General features: G+C 34.7%; 1 protein-coding gene across 7 annotated transcripts in view; it reads left to right on the top strand.

Annotated features, from left to right (window-relative positions):
- The first annotated feature begins 1,992 nt into the window (after positions 1–1,992).
- Rc3h2 (ring finger and CCCH-type domains 2) overlaps positions 1,993–16,260 on the top strand; it is a 56,211-nt gene continuing 41,943 nt past the window's right edge. For 5 of the 7 annotated variants that reach the window (XM_071600917.1, XM_071600915.1, XM_071600914.1 and 2 more), the window contains exons 1-4: positions 1,993–2,183; positions 8,905–9,202; positions 11,588–11,705; positions 14,388–14,621. In XM_071600917.1, coding sequence (XP_071457018.1) covers positions 8,972–9,202; positions 11,588–11,705; positions 14,388–14,621 — 583 coding nt within the window. In that variant the 5' untranslated portion in view covers positions 1,993–2,183; positions 8,905–8,971. Of the gene's footprint in view, positions 2,184–2,381; positions 2,616–5,411; positions 5,465–8,904; positions 9,203–11,587; positions 11,706–14,387; positions 14,622–16,260 lie in introns of those variants that run through there. The other 2 variants (XM_027937287.2, XM_071600913.1) reach the window with 2 other exon arrangements.

Below are 16,260 nucleotides of genomic sequence, written 5' to 3'. Positions count from 1 at the left end.
GCTTAATATTCTTTCCCATTTGAGTAAGTGACCATTTATAGTTGTGAAAGTATTTCCCTTTCAGGAATAGTTTGTGTTTGAAGTACTTATTTTTCCTTACTAGGATAAAATTTTGAAGGGGAGGGCTCGGGATGGGAAGAGAGAGTAAAATAAACTGAATTTTTTTAGGAATTGGCATTTACTATCTTGGATGTTTAAGAAAAATTTGGTTGAAAATGTTTAGGTTTATGTGTGCCTTGTAAAATTGTTGTAAAATTTTTTTGTGAGCACTTTGAGATTTTTGCTTTGGGGGAAGGGTGTTTTGTAAAAGTGATGGTTGTTATTTATATTATTTATTCCTGTTAACTAGAACAGAGTGATCTTAAAACATTCCTAGGTGAGTATGTTTGCATGATGTGTCTTAAAAGTTGCAGGTGAATGGAATCGTTTTTAATATGTAGGCATGGCAAAGCAAAGTGCAGAATTTCTTCATTTAAAATATTCACTTTTAGTTGATTCTGTTTTTGATAAGATAAAATTATTTGTGAACAGCTTTTTTATTTACTGCATTTATAAATATAAAAGACCTTGAAAGGTAGTTGTTACTTTGTTGTAAGAGAAAATCCTTGCTGTTTTTCCTTGATGTAACTAGCTTTTATGTTTACATAAGAAATAATAAAGTGGAGGTGGGAATAGAGAACTTTGCGTCTTGCCTATGTCCATGAATTTTAGGTTACAATTTCTCCTATTTAATCATTTACTCTAAAAATACCTATTGAGTTTTTAATTATCTGTACTAGAATCTGTGTGTAAAAATAAAAATCCCTGTACTCATGAAACTTTTATTCTAGTGGAAGGAGACAAACAGTAAACAAGTAGAATTAATGTATGTCAAATTTTGAAAACGGGTTTGAAGATAGAGATAGGAAGTCTAGGGAAAGTGGGTTGGGATTGTTATATGTAGTGATCAGTATACTTTTGAAAAATCAGGTATATTCCATCGTCTGTGGAATAGAAATAATTGTGTATATACATGTATGCATATATGCATATGTATTTACATGTTTATGTGCATATACCCACAAATATATGTCTTCACACGCATGTCTTCCATAGAATTGAAAAATACAATAGGTTGGAAAGCAAGTATATAAATACAATCACCCATCACTCTCCAGTTGAAAATATAAAAATGAATTGCTGATTGTTGGGAACATTTATTTTGGATTGTTATATATTCCATATAGCAAAGTGAATTAAAAGATAACAACATATACATAAAAGTCTGATGAGGGCCAATGAATTTTTCCAAAAGCGCTGATTTTGTCATCAGGCAGTAATAGCCATGTTTTTAAAGCTCATTATATAACATTTTGCGTATTTTAATTAATGTTTGGTTTACTTCCATAGAACTTTTTGATGGACATCTAGTTCCACATTGAAGGAGTTCAGGGTTTTCTCTTTAATAAGATTAGAGAGGTGTAAGTGTCTGCCAATTAAACTTTTTCATTTTGGTGTTTTTGTTTTGTGATTGGCAGATTACGTGGTACCAATGTGAAAGAATTGAGGGATCCGCTCAGCGGATTACAGGAGAATGAAGTAGAAAGTAACACGGGTGTATAAGATTCTGTTCAAAGAACACGCTTTGTGGTGGGAGACTGACAGTACAGTACCTCACGACAGTGTCTAGCCGGCGCAGATGAATGCACAGGGATTTTCCCATCAATCCCTTCGCCTAGCCTAGAATTCATCACAGCAGTCCCACAGTGCTCCGGGGCCTCCTCGTCACGTGATGAGGGTGGATTGGTTAGCCCAGAGAGAAGCCAATGCGCAGTTTAGGTGGCAGGGACTACTAAGCTTCTCTTTCACCTCACCAACTCCCGGGCTTGCGTAATCTCGCGTGTACTGGAGAGAATCTTCTCGCGAGAGCTAAGTCGGGATCCCTCCAGGTCCGCCTCCGTGGTGAGGAGGAGGAGGAGGAGGAGGAGGAGAAGGAGGAGGAGGCGGAGGGTGGAGGAGGAGGAGGCCCCGCCGCGGCCTTCGCCGCCGCCAACGGGGCTGTCCCTGTAGCTCCCGATGGAGTTTGAGGCCGTGAAACCGCCGCCGAGCTCTGCCCCGGCGAGACGAGGCGCCTCCGTCGCCGAGCCGCGCCGTCGCGGGGCTCCCGGGAGCGGCCCTTAGCGACCCCGCCCGGGCCCCCTCAGGTAGGGCGGGGGCGGGCACGATGCGGCTCGGGCCCCAGCCCGGTGCCAGGTCCCCAGCGGTCGGGCGGGAGACCGGTCTCAACCCGGGGGCCTGTGCACTGCTGCTGCCGGAACCCCGAGGGTTGGGAACTGAGGGCCGCACCTGACACTCGGACGGAACCCTGGGCCTGAGGAGGCCCCTGTCTCGGGTAGGGCTTTTTCGATGCGGAGCGACCGGCTCAAATGGCCACCTTCCTCCAATACTGGCCGAGAGGACGCCTCTGACCACTAAGGAACCCACCCAAGCGAAGGCCAGGTTTCCCTCTCCCTTTCCTCCCCCAGTTAGTAAGAGAGGGCTTTGGAAGAGGTCCTCGAAATCTGGTTCTCTTCTGGCTTTTCATCTTGCTGCCCTGGGGCTTCCGGAGACCCTCGCGCAGGGATGGTGGAAGCGATGTGAGTGGTGTAAATAGGGACCTTGGCCAAACAATGCCCTGCGAGGGCTTAACCTGATGGCCCGACCTGAGTGATTGCACAGAGGATCTGACTAGAAGCAATGGCATGAAACACAGCCAGGGAATTCTGCTATGGCTTTCTTTTTTCCCCCTTTCATATTTTTTTTTCCTTGGGGAAGCCTCTTGAGAAGACTCTTCCACCATCTTAGAAGAATGGTAGAGAGCATCTTTGTTTCTCAGAGAAGCAGCTTTACTTTTCTCTATCCTTAGCTTTCAGGAAGGAAAGAGATGAGGGTAGCTGTCATTTCCATCCTTCAGATCACCAGTTTAAGGTATCTGCAGATAGAATCTTCACACCAAAATAGTCTCAAGTAATCCCTGACATAAAGTAGATCTAGTCCAGTGATTCTCAACCCTTTTTATATTTTCGTAAAACCCACCTGGATTCTCATTTTAACTCCTACTGTCCTCTTACCTAGGTCCATTCTTTGTTATTTCTACTCGTTCTCCACCCACTGTGATCAGAATGACTTTGTATCCTAAATAAAGTGCTTAAATAATTTCCATTTTTGTGTTAGTCAAAACTTTTAAGTTCCAATAGGAACTTTTGATTAACCCGAGAAAGCTAATATTGCTAGACCGAAGTGATATAATTTCACCCAAAAGCAAAGAAAAATTAGTTTGTGCAGTCTTTTTATAGTTAAATATGTACAGAACTTAGTTGAGGCTTTTTGAATCATTAAGTGTAGTGCATGGATTCTCCTGTTTTCACCTTCTTTTTATCTAGTTTAAAGTTAAACTAACATCCCTGTCTTAATGTTGTTTACTTTCACATCCTACTAAATACTGTTCTTCACTATTGCCTCTTTTTTTTTTTTTGATTTGGAGATTTATTTTTTCCAAATTCTGGAGTTTGGAAAATTGCTAGAAGGGCAAAATATTAAACATAACATTCCACTCTCGTTTAGAAAAAACGGATGTTATAATTCAAGCAGGCTTTTTTATTCTCTGATGATCTGATTGCAGTTGTGTTCATTAGGGGATCCTTTGAGTTACTACTGATCTGTTATTACTGTTGTGTAACCTGACATGTAAGAAGACTTATGTCCTTTGTTCATATTTTCATTAATTCCCATTCTGCTTTTGTAATTTGCAGTCTTCCACTGACAGAGCATTTTTCTTTACACAGGATTTATATTCACATATAGAACATAAACTGTGATAGGTAAAAGTGTTAAATAAACTTATAAGAAGTTGTAATAAGAACTTGCTTATTGTTTTGGTTAGACTCATTGAAATTTCACTTCCTAATGTTGGAAAAAGGAAGCATGTTGTAAAAATAAAGCTAGTTGAAAAATTTTTTAAATTGATGTTTGGCACCCAGTCTCATGTCTGTTTTAAGTTACATCTTTCTGATGAGGGCTTTTTAATTTTATGAATGCCTTAATAGTGACTTTCATCTCAAATTTTTTCATAGAAAGTAGTTTTGAGTATTTCTTTATAATCTTTAGTAATCCTGAGTTGCTCTGTCCATTACTAACCAGTAAGCTACATGTGGAAATTGAGAACTTTTGAAGCTGTGTGAATTGAGATGTGCTATAAGTATAAAAAACACAGATTTTCAAGACTTAATACTAAGTTCTTTTTTAATATTTCAATAATTTTTTCTTTTTGTCTTTTATATGGTAGTTGGTATTGAACTCAGAAACTTTCTACAAATCTCTGAGCTACATTCCCAGACCTTTTTATCTTTCATTTAAAGATAGGGTCTCACTAAGTTGCCCAGGCAGGTCTTGAACTTGGGATGGATCCTCTCACCTCAGTCTTCTGAGTAGCTGGTATTAGAAGGGTATAATAGTAGCTGGTATTTATACTGAATACATGATCATATTTTAGATAAGTTGGACTAAATAAAACATTAATAAACTTAATTTCACTTTTTTTTTCATATGACAAGATTTTAAATTACTTGCTTTTTTGTTGTTTATTTTGGTTTTGGGGATTGAATAGCCTTGCATATGCTGAACATTTACTCTTATCACTGAGCTACACCTCTAACACCTTGCATTATGTATTTATTGGACATTGCTTTTCTAGAGGAATACTACTTTTTCAAGAAATAAATTAACTAAATAAAAGTAAACATATGGGTTTGGGGATATAGTCAGTAGTATATTGCTTTCCTTGCATGTGTGAGACCCTGGGTTTGATCCCTAGAACTGCAATCAGTCAATAAATGTAGATATATGAAAACCAAAAGTAGATACATGAAAACCTGACAGAGTATACTCTTATAATTAGAAAAATCAAAGAGCTAAAGACTTTGGTAATAAGAAAGTTATCAAGTGGCTATTATTTGATAGGCAGAAACAAATACCTAAGTTCCTTTTCAAAAATAATCCATCTTTGAAGTCTAGCCATCACTAAAGAAGCAAAACTTTATTAGTTGGAATAGAAATTTATCTCATTGGGGCTGGGGGTGTGGCTCAGTGGTAGAATGCTTGCCATCTACAAATAAAAAAAAAATTAATAGAAAAAAGAAAAAAAATTACCTTATTATTTCCCTATTAAAAGGCATTGAAAGTTATATCATATACTTAAAGAACTGAGTTTCAACCCCGTAATTGATTTAAGAAATAAAACATGAGTCTTACATATTTATAAGTTAAAGTCACATATAATCACAGTGTTTATAATTCAGTATCTTTTTCTTCAATCCTTTTGATGTGTTTGGGTGCTGAGTTTTAGAGTTTACAGATTATTTCGATTGTTTTTTGTTTCTTTGCTTGTTTTTTAGGTTAAGACCTAGATTGTGCTTCTGGTGCTTTAAATATAATTTTAAGTCCAAAGGTAATTATTTTAAAGTTTTCTAAATTGACAAGTATTGTTATCCATTTTATAGTTTATAATCCTCACATGTGTTAACTAGAATGAAAAAACAATGATTGTTTTAATTTACACACCTGAGCCCCAATGTTTATATTTTTATAAACAGAATTATAAAATAATATGCATGTATGTATATGCATGTACATAAATTATATATACACACACAGTGAAAAACATGTAAACTTTACTCTGACATTTTGAAATCAAATGCCATGGTCTTGAACTGGCTGCATAATATGGTGGACTAATAACAGAAAATGAAAGTGCTTAGCTGGTATGCAGTTTGCTCTTAATAAAGCAGTTTGTAATTTGCATCATGAGAGATGTCTATTCCTATTTTATGTCTCTTCTTATTTTATCAGTTAGCCCTCATAGCAAGGAACTTATGGCTTAGAAAATTATGTGAGGGAAAATTTGTTTAAGGTTGCACCCCTACTTTAGCATTTCTTTGTTTTGTCTTATTGTCCTTCAGTGTTAGAAGCTAGTAACTAAAATTAGTTATTACAAAAGATGGAATGTTTTTCTTAAGTAATCTAGTAATCTCTACAGTATTTAGGGACAAGGACTTTTATCCATTTTATCCCAACTTGAAATGTTTTAGGAGTATATTTAAGATGAATACTTCAGTGTTAACTATAAATGTTAATAGCAGTTTAGACTTCCATAGAGTCAAATAAATCCCATAAAATGTGCTAGTATATGGGCTGGGGATGTAGCGTGCTCGCCTGGCATGCCGTGTGGCCCGGGTTCAATCTCAGCACCACATACAAACAAAGATGTGTCTGCTGAAAACTAAAAAATAAATATTAAAAAATTCTCTCTCTCTCTCTCTCTCTCTCTCTCTCTCGTAAAAAAAAAAAAAAAGTGCTAATATAAACCTAGAAGGAATTCAAATTAACATATTCTTAGCTCTCTATGGCTCGTTCATATGCTTTTTTAAAAGAACTATTAGGAGAATACAATATCAATCATTTGGGGTAGGTATAAAAACATTTTCTAGGTAAATTACAATTACCATTTTTTTTTTGAGAGAGAGAGAGAATTTAAATTTTTTTTTTTTTTTTTTTTTAGTTTTCGGTGGACATAACATCTTTGTTTGTATGTGGTGCTGAGGGGCGAACCCCGGCCTCATGCATGCCAGGCGAGCGCGCTACCACTTGAGCCACATCCCCAGCCCCTACAATTACCATTTTTAAAGCCCAATTTTGTCCTCACTAATCAAACATTTTAATGGACTATGTAAGTTTTTTCTGTATTTCAGATAAAATTTTATTTGTTTTTGTCTTGAGCAATCTAATTTATTGATAATGGTAATGAACAAAAACAATTTTTTTAAAAAAATCAAAAAATTCATTATATCAAGTTATTTAAGGAAAATGTAGTTCATAATTTTGTTGTCAAAAAGTTAGAATCTGACATATAGCAGGAGGCAAATTTGGAATTATTAGGAATTATTTGGAATAATTAGGAATTATTACCCAAACTTTGTTAGGTTTTTTTTTTGTTTTTTCCCCCCAGTTCTGGAGATTAAACCCAGGGCCTCCCACATGCTAGGCAAGTGCTCAAACTATCAAGTGTATTCTTGAATACAGTAGTTGGAAAACTAAAGAAAGAGTATTTGCCCTGTTTCCCATTACCCAGTGGACTGAGACACCCTAATCCACAAAATTAACATTTCCAAATAATAACTTTTTCCATTGTGGAAAAAGTTTGTTAGTTCAAGTTATTAACTGACTTGAGGCTCTCAATAGTAGATTTAAGACAAAATTAATTTTTGCTTAGATCTACAAATTTTCCCTGTATAATTTTACAATAAAGGAAACTGAATATTAAATACGTTAGTTTTAGGAAGTTATCAGTTCACCTACTTAGGCCTCATTTCTAAACTTGGAATCATAATTACTGATTTTTAGATTGCTGGTTTAATCAGTATGACAATGTGAAGGTGACTGGTGTAAAAATAAATTGTAATTTATAAGATTTGCATTAGAACTTTGAGAAAAAGTTTATATAGGGTGCTTTTTACATAGAAGACTGTTTTACCAATTTTTAGTCTCAGTTTTTGTGAACATAAAAACACAAGGCTAATTAGAGGGGATGGAGACATGGCTCCGTGGTAGAGCCCTTGCCTAGCATGTGTGAGGCACTGGGTTCGATTCTTAGCACCACGTAAAAATGAATAAATAAAACAAAGGTATTGTGTCCATCTACAACTAAAAAATTTTTTAAAGGTTGGGGGACTAATAGAATTCATTTTTATTTTGGAATATTGGGGAATGCTTTCAGTTATCTACTTTTCTATCCTGAGTTTAACTGCATTTTTAAACTTCTAATTTCTGTGTAATTAATATATCTGGGTTGGTAAACACTCCTATGAAATAAAGTATTAGCTCTTTAATTGCCCTAAATACCTAGATTTCTTGTTCACCAGAGAGCCTTTGTCAGACTTACATAAGATTTGAATTGAAAAATACAGAAAATTTGTGAAATGTAAAGTTAGTGTAATCTTATTTTGCTAAAAATTATGAAGCAGATTTTAATCTTAGAAATAAAATTCTCTTAATTATTTTCTAGTGCTTTTCCAGTTTTAAATCATATTCATATCACTTTTTCTGAATTTATAATCATAGTAAAGATAGAAATTTATATTTTGCATATATTCTGCTTAGAATTATTAGGTAAGAATAGTGTTTCATTTTCCTGATCTTTCTTACTGTACCTGACAGGTTTTATTTCTACTGATCAATCACTAAATAATAAAGTTTTGTTAGAAGTATTATAGTGAATTACTACAAAGTTTTTAAAACAATATTTTCTTTGTTTTACTTTGGCACCATACTATTTAGTCAACATTCTTTCATTTATGGACAAACAACTCTGTCATCACAACCTTCTCTTACATGTAGATTTTTTGTTACCTCAGTTAGCCTCTGAGTTAAGTCCTGACCAGGGATTTCCTCTTTCAGATGACCAGGCTGCCTCCTTTACATTTGATTTGACTATAATATTGTTTTTATCAATAGTTTTCAAAGCTTACTAATTCTTAATTATCTTAATTCTTATCTTAATATGTATTGGGTTAGTGGTAATCCAAGAAAAAGCACTTAAATTTTTTTTAACTCAACAAACCAAAATGATTTAAGAAAAATACATAGAAGTTTTGATGAGCAATCAAAATTGTGTGAGCAATCAATATGGAGTGTAGTTGAAAGGATCTCTAGTAGTGAATTATTTGGGGGCAACATTAACACACAGTTTTGTTTTTTTTAAAAAAAGCATCTAAAGCATATAAAACTATTAAGAATTTCAGGTTCTGAAGCTGTGAGAATTGACTCTAGCAGTTAACTCTTGAAAGGAGAATAATGAATATGTAGTAAATTCTTACTTTTGTCCATTTCCAGCTTACAAAACACTACACAGCAAAATAATGATCTGCTAGACTGCTAACCCGAGCATCCAGCTTCCACAATGCCTGTGCAGGCAGCTCAATGGACAGAATTTCTGTCCTGTCCAATCTGCTATAATGAATTTGATGAGAATGTGCACAAACCCATCAGTTTAGGTTGTTCACACACTGTTTGCAAGACCTGCTTGAATAAACTTCACCGAAAAGCTTGTCCTTTTGACCAGACTGCCATCAACACAGACATTGATGTACTTCCTGTCAACTTCGCACTTCTCCAGTTAGTTGGAGCCCAGGTAACTTTCAGTACCTCACTAATTTAGTATCTATTGTAATCATCAAACATTGTTTATTATTGGGTATAAGATGTTTAGTGATACAAAAGACATAAACGTGGTCAATGTATGTGCTTTTCATGATTTTAATCTTTAAAAAGATACCTTTATATAATAAATTCTTATATAAAATCGTGAATTCATTTATAGGTATGTATTTTTTTTTCCTTCAATGTTCTGGTCAAAATTTATGTGTATAAGTGGTTTGGGTAATGAGAAATACTTTACATATACATACATAATATTTATTCGTTAGGTGGAAAATATAAAAGTTCTGGCCAGAAACCAATCAACTAGAACCCTGAGATGAAGTTTGTTTTTTTGTTTGTTTGTTTTTTGTTTTTAAGTTTAATTGATTTAAGATAACATAAATGAGAAAATAAGTTTTATTTAGGGGTGTGTGTGTTTGTGTGTGTGTGTGTGTGTGTGTGTGTGTGTCCATGTCTGAAAAACCTATTAATAGGGTGTCAGTAACAAATTATGTTCAGTGTCTTGAACACATGTACTATGGAATGAATATTTTGTGTTATAATCATAGTATTGCATCAGAGCAAGACCCTAGATTTATTATAATAACTTTCATTTAATGAGGGTATACTCTTATAAATGATGGTAAATATTTATTATCTTTTATTACTCATATCACTACTCTTATCATAGCTCTTTAGGTGGTTATTATCCCCATTTTACAAGTAAGGAAGAAGATAAAATTTTGTACATTATATGCTATATATTAAAGCAAGAAAATAAGGATTTTTCTGATTTATTAGAAAATTTATTTAAAAACTCAAACTGAAAATATTCTATTTGTTCCCCTTAGTATCTTGATATTTGCACTTTTTCTTTTAAAGCACAAAATCTATTTTCAGTGTTAATAATCAGGTTTGACACTCTGAAATCAAGGTGACTCTATAATGATGCTACAATTTAATTGGTAGCATATTTTTCTTAGTGGAGCATAAACTAATATTGCTTCATGCAAATGGTGGCATTTTAGATTCAGTAAAATACATGGACTTTTTGTAATAGTAGCTACCATTTATTTAGAATCTACTATAGATCAAGTATTTTGTTAATGTTCCTTATAAGTGTTATCTCTGTTGATCCTTAAATAGCTTATTACAAGTCTGTGCAATGTGACTTCTATTTCTTCAACCTCATCTACCACTGTCTTCTTACATTGGCCTCCTAAGCCAGTTCTCAAATATGCCTAGCATATTACCAGCTAGGGCTTTTGTAGTGATTTATTTTTGCCTAGAATGTTCATTCCATCTTTTTACATCTTTATTTAAAATGTTATCATTCTCAAGGAAGCCTGTCATGACCACTCCAATTAAAATTGCAACCCTTTTCCAACATTTTCTTCTTATCATTGCTGTGTAATTTCACTACTTTCTAACACCATACATATGTGTGTGTGTGTGTTTTAATTTACTGACTCCTTTTCACTAGAGTATAAGCTTCACAAAACAAGAAATTTTCTGTTTTGCACACCAAAACAAAATTTTAGACACCTAGTATCTAAAACTGTGCCTGGAACGTGAGTACTCCATGAATATAAATATTTGTTGAATTAAGTTGAACTTTCATAAAGGTACCATAAAATATGGATATCTGTCTTCATTTTGCAGATATAGAATTTATGACAAAGAACAGTTAAATAACTTTCTCAAGATTTCTCAGAGGTGGCAGAGCTGCAATTTTTACCCAAGTTTTTGACCTTTTTAATTCTTGCATTGCAATGCTGGGGATCAAACCCTTGGTCTCACACATGCTAGGCAAGCACTCTACCACTGAGCTATATTCCCCCAGACCCCAGAGTTTGACCTTTGAGAACACTGCCTTGTGGTTCTTATGTTCTAGCAAAGGGAACAGATTATAAATTCTAAGACCTAACAAATAATATAGCAAAGTGGTGCTTAGCAAATTGCTATGGGGAGAAAATTCATGCATTCTTTCTTATTTTTTATTTTAGACTTACTAAAAGTGTTATTTTAAAAATGGTGTACAGGGGTCCTGCATAACTTTCCATGGCTTTCTCCTAGTGTTAACATATTTCATAATTATAGCACAGTTATCAGCCTCCTGAAATTAACATTAATGACTATTAGCTAGTTGCCCCCCACACACACACATTAATCTACTTAGCCTCTACAATTATGTATGATAGCCTTGGTTTTTGGAAAGCAGTTTGGCTAAGTGATTAGCTTAGCTAAAGTTTTTCTTAAATCACTTTGATGTATTATCTCTTTTATAATTTTGTGCTCACTAAGATTATTATCAAGTATATAAATAACAATTACATGAGCTGGATAAATGTATTTCTGCAATTTTTCATTCTTTAAGGTACCAGATCATCAGTCAATAAAGTTAAGTAATCTAGGTGAGAATAAACACTATGAGATTGCAAAGAAATGTGTTGAGGATTTGGCACTCTACTTAAAACCACTAAGTGGAGGAAAAGGTAAGTTCATAAAAAGCATTTTTACTGGTTAAGAGGACTTGTTAAATATACGTGTTGAGCGTGTGTAATGTGCCTTCATGGAGCCTATAGACTACTGAGGGAGATAGGTGTACAAGTGTAATAAAGTATTTTAAGTGCTGTGACAAAAAGTGGAATATTAATTTTTGTTTATCACTACATAGCCAGTGAGGGGTATATTATAGGTATAATAGATAGTAAATGAATTTATCTTGTACCTGGAGAAGATTGTGAACTAAGTGCCAGTCACTGTTCTGGTGTTTGGCATACTTTAGTAAGTGCAACAGAAAAATATACCTGCCTGTAAACATATCACTTATATTTTAGAAAAGCAAAAGACTATAATAAAAAAAGATTATATAGTATAGGTGAAAACTGATATAAAAGAAAGCAGTTAGAAGATTTGGCAATGTCAGAGTCAGAATAGAAGGACAAGATTGTCTAGTATAGACCTCATTGAGATGGAGTCTTTTAAGACAGGTGTGGTGTCCCAGCAGCCTGGGAGGCTAAGGAGGATCGAGAGTTCGAAGCCAACCTCAGCAAAAGTGAGGTGCTAAGCAACTCAGTGAGATACTGTCTCTAAATAAAATACAAAATAGGACTGGGGATGTGGCTCAGTGGTAGAGTGCCCCTGAGTTTAATCCCTTGTAACCCCCCAAAAAAGAAGGTAGCTTTTGGACTTGAAATGAAGTGAGAGAGGTGAGATAATTAACCATGTAGTTTCTGGATAAAAAGGACATAGCTTAGTGGTAGAGCTCTTGCCTCACATGCATGCAACCCTGGGTTCAATCCCAGTACTAGGAATAGGAAAAAAAAAAAAAAAAGTTTCAGGCAGAGGGACTACTGTGTGCAGCATCCTCATGTTTTTAAAGAAAAGCAAGGCTGGGGATATAGCTCAGGTGGTAGAATGCTTGCCTTGCATGCACAAGGCCCTGTATTCAATCCCGAGCACCAATAAATAAATAAATAAGTAAAGTAGAAGTTGTATGCCTGGAGGCATGTGAGTGAGGAGCAAAGCAATATAAGATGAAACTAAATGATGAGTTCAGGTGATGTACAGACTTATAGTTGGTTTAAAGACAAGCTTTTACTATGAGTAAAGTTAGGGAATTATTGCAGAGTTTTGAACAGAGCATTGATATCTGACTAATGTTAAATGATCACTGGATGCTTTATTGAGAATTCACAATAGAAGGACAAGAGCAGAAGTAGGATGATCAGTTAAGAGGCTTTTGGAGCAAGATTTGCAGCAGTGGAGGGAGTGAGAAATGCTCAATCTGGGATACATTTTTAAAATACAGGCAAGAGTATTTCTGAATTGGAATTTGAGAAGTTGTACAGAGTCAAGTATGACTCCTAGATCTTGTGGCCTGAGTAACTGAAATGTGGGTGGCCATCAGTTGTCACAGGGAATAGTAAAGTTAGATCAGGTTTAGGTAGGAAAGTCAAGTTTAGTTTTGGTCATAGTACATTTGAGATTTGTAATATTTACTTGGATGCTATCTGTAACTTTGGGAATCACTGACATATGGATGGTATTTAAAGTAACAAAACTGGATGAGGTCATTTAAGTAGTGAATTTAGATAGGAAAAATAGACTGGGTGCTGAGGTCCTTTAACATAATCAGGGGAAAAAGATGATTTTAAATCTGCAAGGAAGATTAGAAGGAAAGGAGGAGGAAGGAAGAAAACCAAAAGAATGGAGTATTCCAGAAACCAAAGAAAGTATTTATAAATACAGGAGGAAAGAGTAATTATCTGTGTTGAATATTAGTGGAAGGTCAAATATGATAAGGACTGAGAATTAACCATGGATTTACAAAGTAGAGACAATTGGGGGGAAAGAAACAAAGTAGATAATTGTCTTGTGCTCAATTCTGGTCAAGAGATAATGACAAAATCAGAGTAGGTTTTAGAGATTGTAAAGTAAGAAACTGGAAATAGTATACAAAATCTAGAGGATTTGCTACAAATGGGAAGAAAGAAATGGAGCACCACTAATGGGAAAGGAGGGATCAGTGGAAAGATTTCTTTTTTTTTTCTTGTGGTGCCAGGAATCAAACTAGGGATTGTGCATACTAGGGAAATACTATACCACTAAGCTATACCACCAGTCCTTACTTATATTTAAGATGGATGAAATAATAGCATACTTTTTCTTATTGTATGCTGATGGGAGAGAGGGAAAAATTGATGATACGTAAGAGAAGAGAATTGCTGGAGCAGTGTCCCCGAGTTAGTTCAAAGAAGTAAGATGTATGAGATTATCATTGAGCAATGTTCTAAATGTCTCATGTACAATTTTTAAAAATTAGAACCATTATTAATCAGTCTTTATAGGTTAGAATTTTTAGTCAGGCATCTTTGAATTTATCTTCAATTGCTTTATAGTAAAGATGGAGAGAAAACTAAATAAATACAAAGTGCTGCATCTGGGTACAGACAAACCAGAAAACATGATACCTAAATAAAATCTGAAATAACTAAAAGTGAGCTGCCTTCTTATTACAAAATGGTAATAAACAGACAGTATACTCACTGTTATAAAAATAAAACTACTTACAAGGGACTCGTTAAGATTTGTGGCTAAATACAAATATAGATAATGTAATTGTTTAATTTATTGAAAAACCTTTAGTTTTCTTTGTTTCCCTTTTCTTAAAGGTGTAGCTAGTTTGAACCAGAGTGCACTGAGCCGTCCAATGCAAAGGAAACTGGTGACACTTGTGAACTGTCAGCTGGTGGAGGAAGAAGGTCGTGTCAGAGCCATGAGAGCAGCCCGTTCACTTGGAGAAAGAACTGTAACAGAACTGATATTACAGCACCAGAATCCTCAGCAATTGTCTGCCAATTTGTGGGCTGCTGTCAGGGCTCGAGGATGCCAGTTTCTAGGGCCAGGTAAGATAGCTGACTATCTTAGCATTTTTATTGGTAATTAGGGCTTGAGTAAAAAACTTGAGGATGCCAGTTTCTAAGGCAAAATTAAAATCCTGGGACTCAACCCATCTTTATACATGTATGTGTGTGTGTGTGGGGGCGGGTATTTGATTTTTAGTTGTGAAGGACACAATACCTTTATGTTATTTATTTATGTGGTGCTGAAGATCAAACATAGTGGCCTATACATGCGAGACAAGTGCTCTACCACTAAGCCACAAACAACCCCAGCCCTTATACATCTTGACATAGTTAAAGCTTTTGTTAATCATAATTTATATTATATATTACAGACTATGTAATATAATGGACTATATGACTTATGTATTATAATCTCTTATAGATAGATGGGTGACCATGTACAAATTAGAAAATTGAGCTAGAAGGAGTTTAGGATTGCATAGGTTATAAGTAAAGGAAGGTTAATTTTTTATTTTGTGTGTGTGTTGTAGGAAAAAAATATCAATCTCTTGATTATTTTTAAAAATTGGAAAATACACAAAGTATATGAAAATTAAAAGTCACCGGGGGTTAATTTCTTTATGGTTATTCTGTCTATATTCTGCTTAAGAAAACCTTTATGCCAAAGTTATGAAGTACTTCCCTGTATTTCTTCTATGTGTTTTGTTTTACCTTTCTTATTTAGAAATATAGTTTGAGCAGAATTTAATTTTGTGAAGAAAACTTTTTTTTTGCAGTGCTGGGGATTGAATCTAGGGGTGTACTACACATACTAGGGTACATCTCCAGCCCTTTTTTATTTTGAGACAGTGTTGTCACTAAGTTGCTCAGAAGGGATTCAATCCTGTGATCCTTCTGCTTCAGTCTTGAGTAGTGGTGAATACAGGTGTGTGCCACTTCGCCTGGCATACAGGAAACATTTTTTAATAAGTGGGATTGGGAGAACTGGATGGACAGGTAGAAAAATAAAATTGGATGCATTCCTTATATGCTGTCACTGCCTAAATTACAAATAGTTCAGAAATAGTTGTGATTACAGAGTAAATTATACAAGTAATAAAAACAAATGAAATAGGTAATTCTCTTATAACCTGGTAGGGAATAGGAACACTTTTTAAATTTTTACGCAAAATCCAGGAGCGATATTGTGTTTAATTTGCATCACAAAAAATTATAAGCGGAGTAAAAAGATAACAAGCTGGGGGAAATATTTATAAATGTCATCCAGTACATAGATTAATATAACTAATATATGAGGTTCTTCCAAATATGCAGACAGTGATCTCAGTGACTCAGGATGCTTAAACAGAAGGATCACAAGCTCAATGCTAGTCTTAGCAATTTAGCCAGACTCTTGTCTTGAAATGAAAAATAAAAAAAATCTGGGCATGAGATTCAATCCCTAGTACCAACAACAACAACTGAAAAAATTAAAATTAATTTTTTCTCAAAAAACAAAGACTAGCAATCAAATTGGAAAGATTCACAAATAGTGAAAGTAGACAAAAGATATAATATAAAAAGTAATACAAATGGCTTCAAACATATAAAAAGATACCCAGTGTTTCTCATATAAAGAAAAATGTACATTAAAGTCATACTGGAATGCCATTACTTATCCATCAAATTGGCAGAATCA

This window comes from Marmota flaviventris, chromosome 13, assembly GCF_047511675.1.
Source record: "Marmota flaviventris isolate mMarFla1 chromosome 13, mMarFla1.hap1, whole genome shotgun sequence".
Classification (NCBI taxonomy): Eukaryota; Metazoa; Chordata; class Mammalia; order Rodentia; family Sciuridae; genus Marmota; species Marmota flaviventris.
Note: the sequence above shows the minus strand (reverse complement) of the source record. Positions and strands in the feature narration are given on the sequence as shown.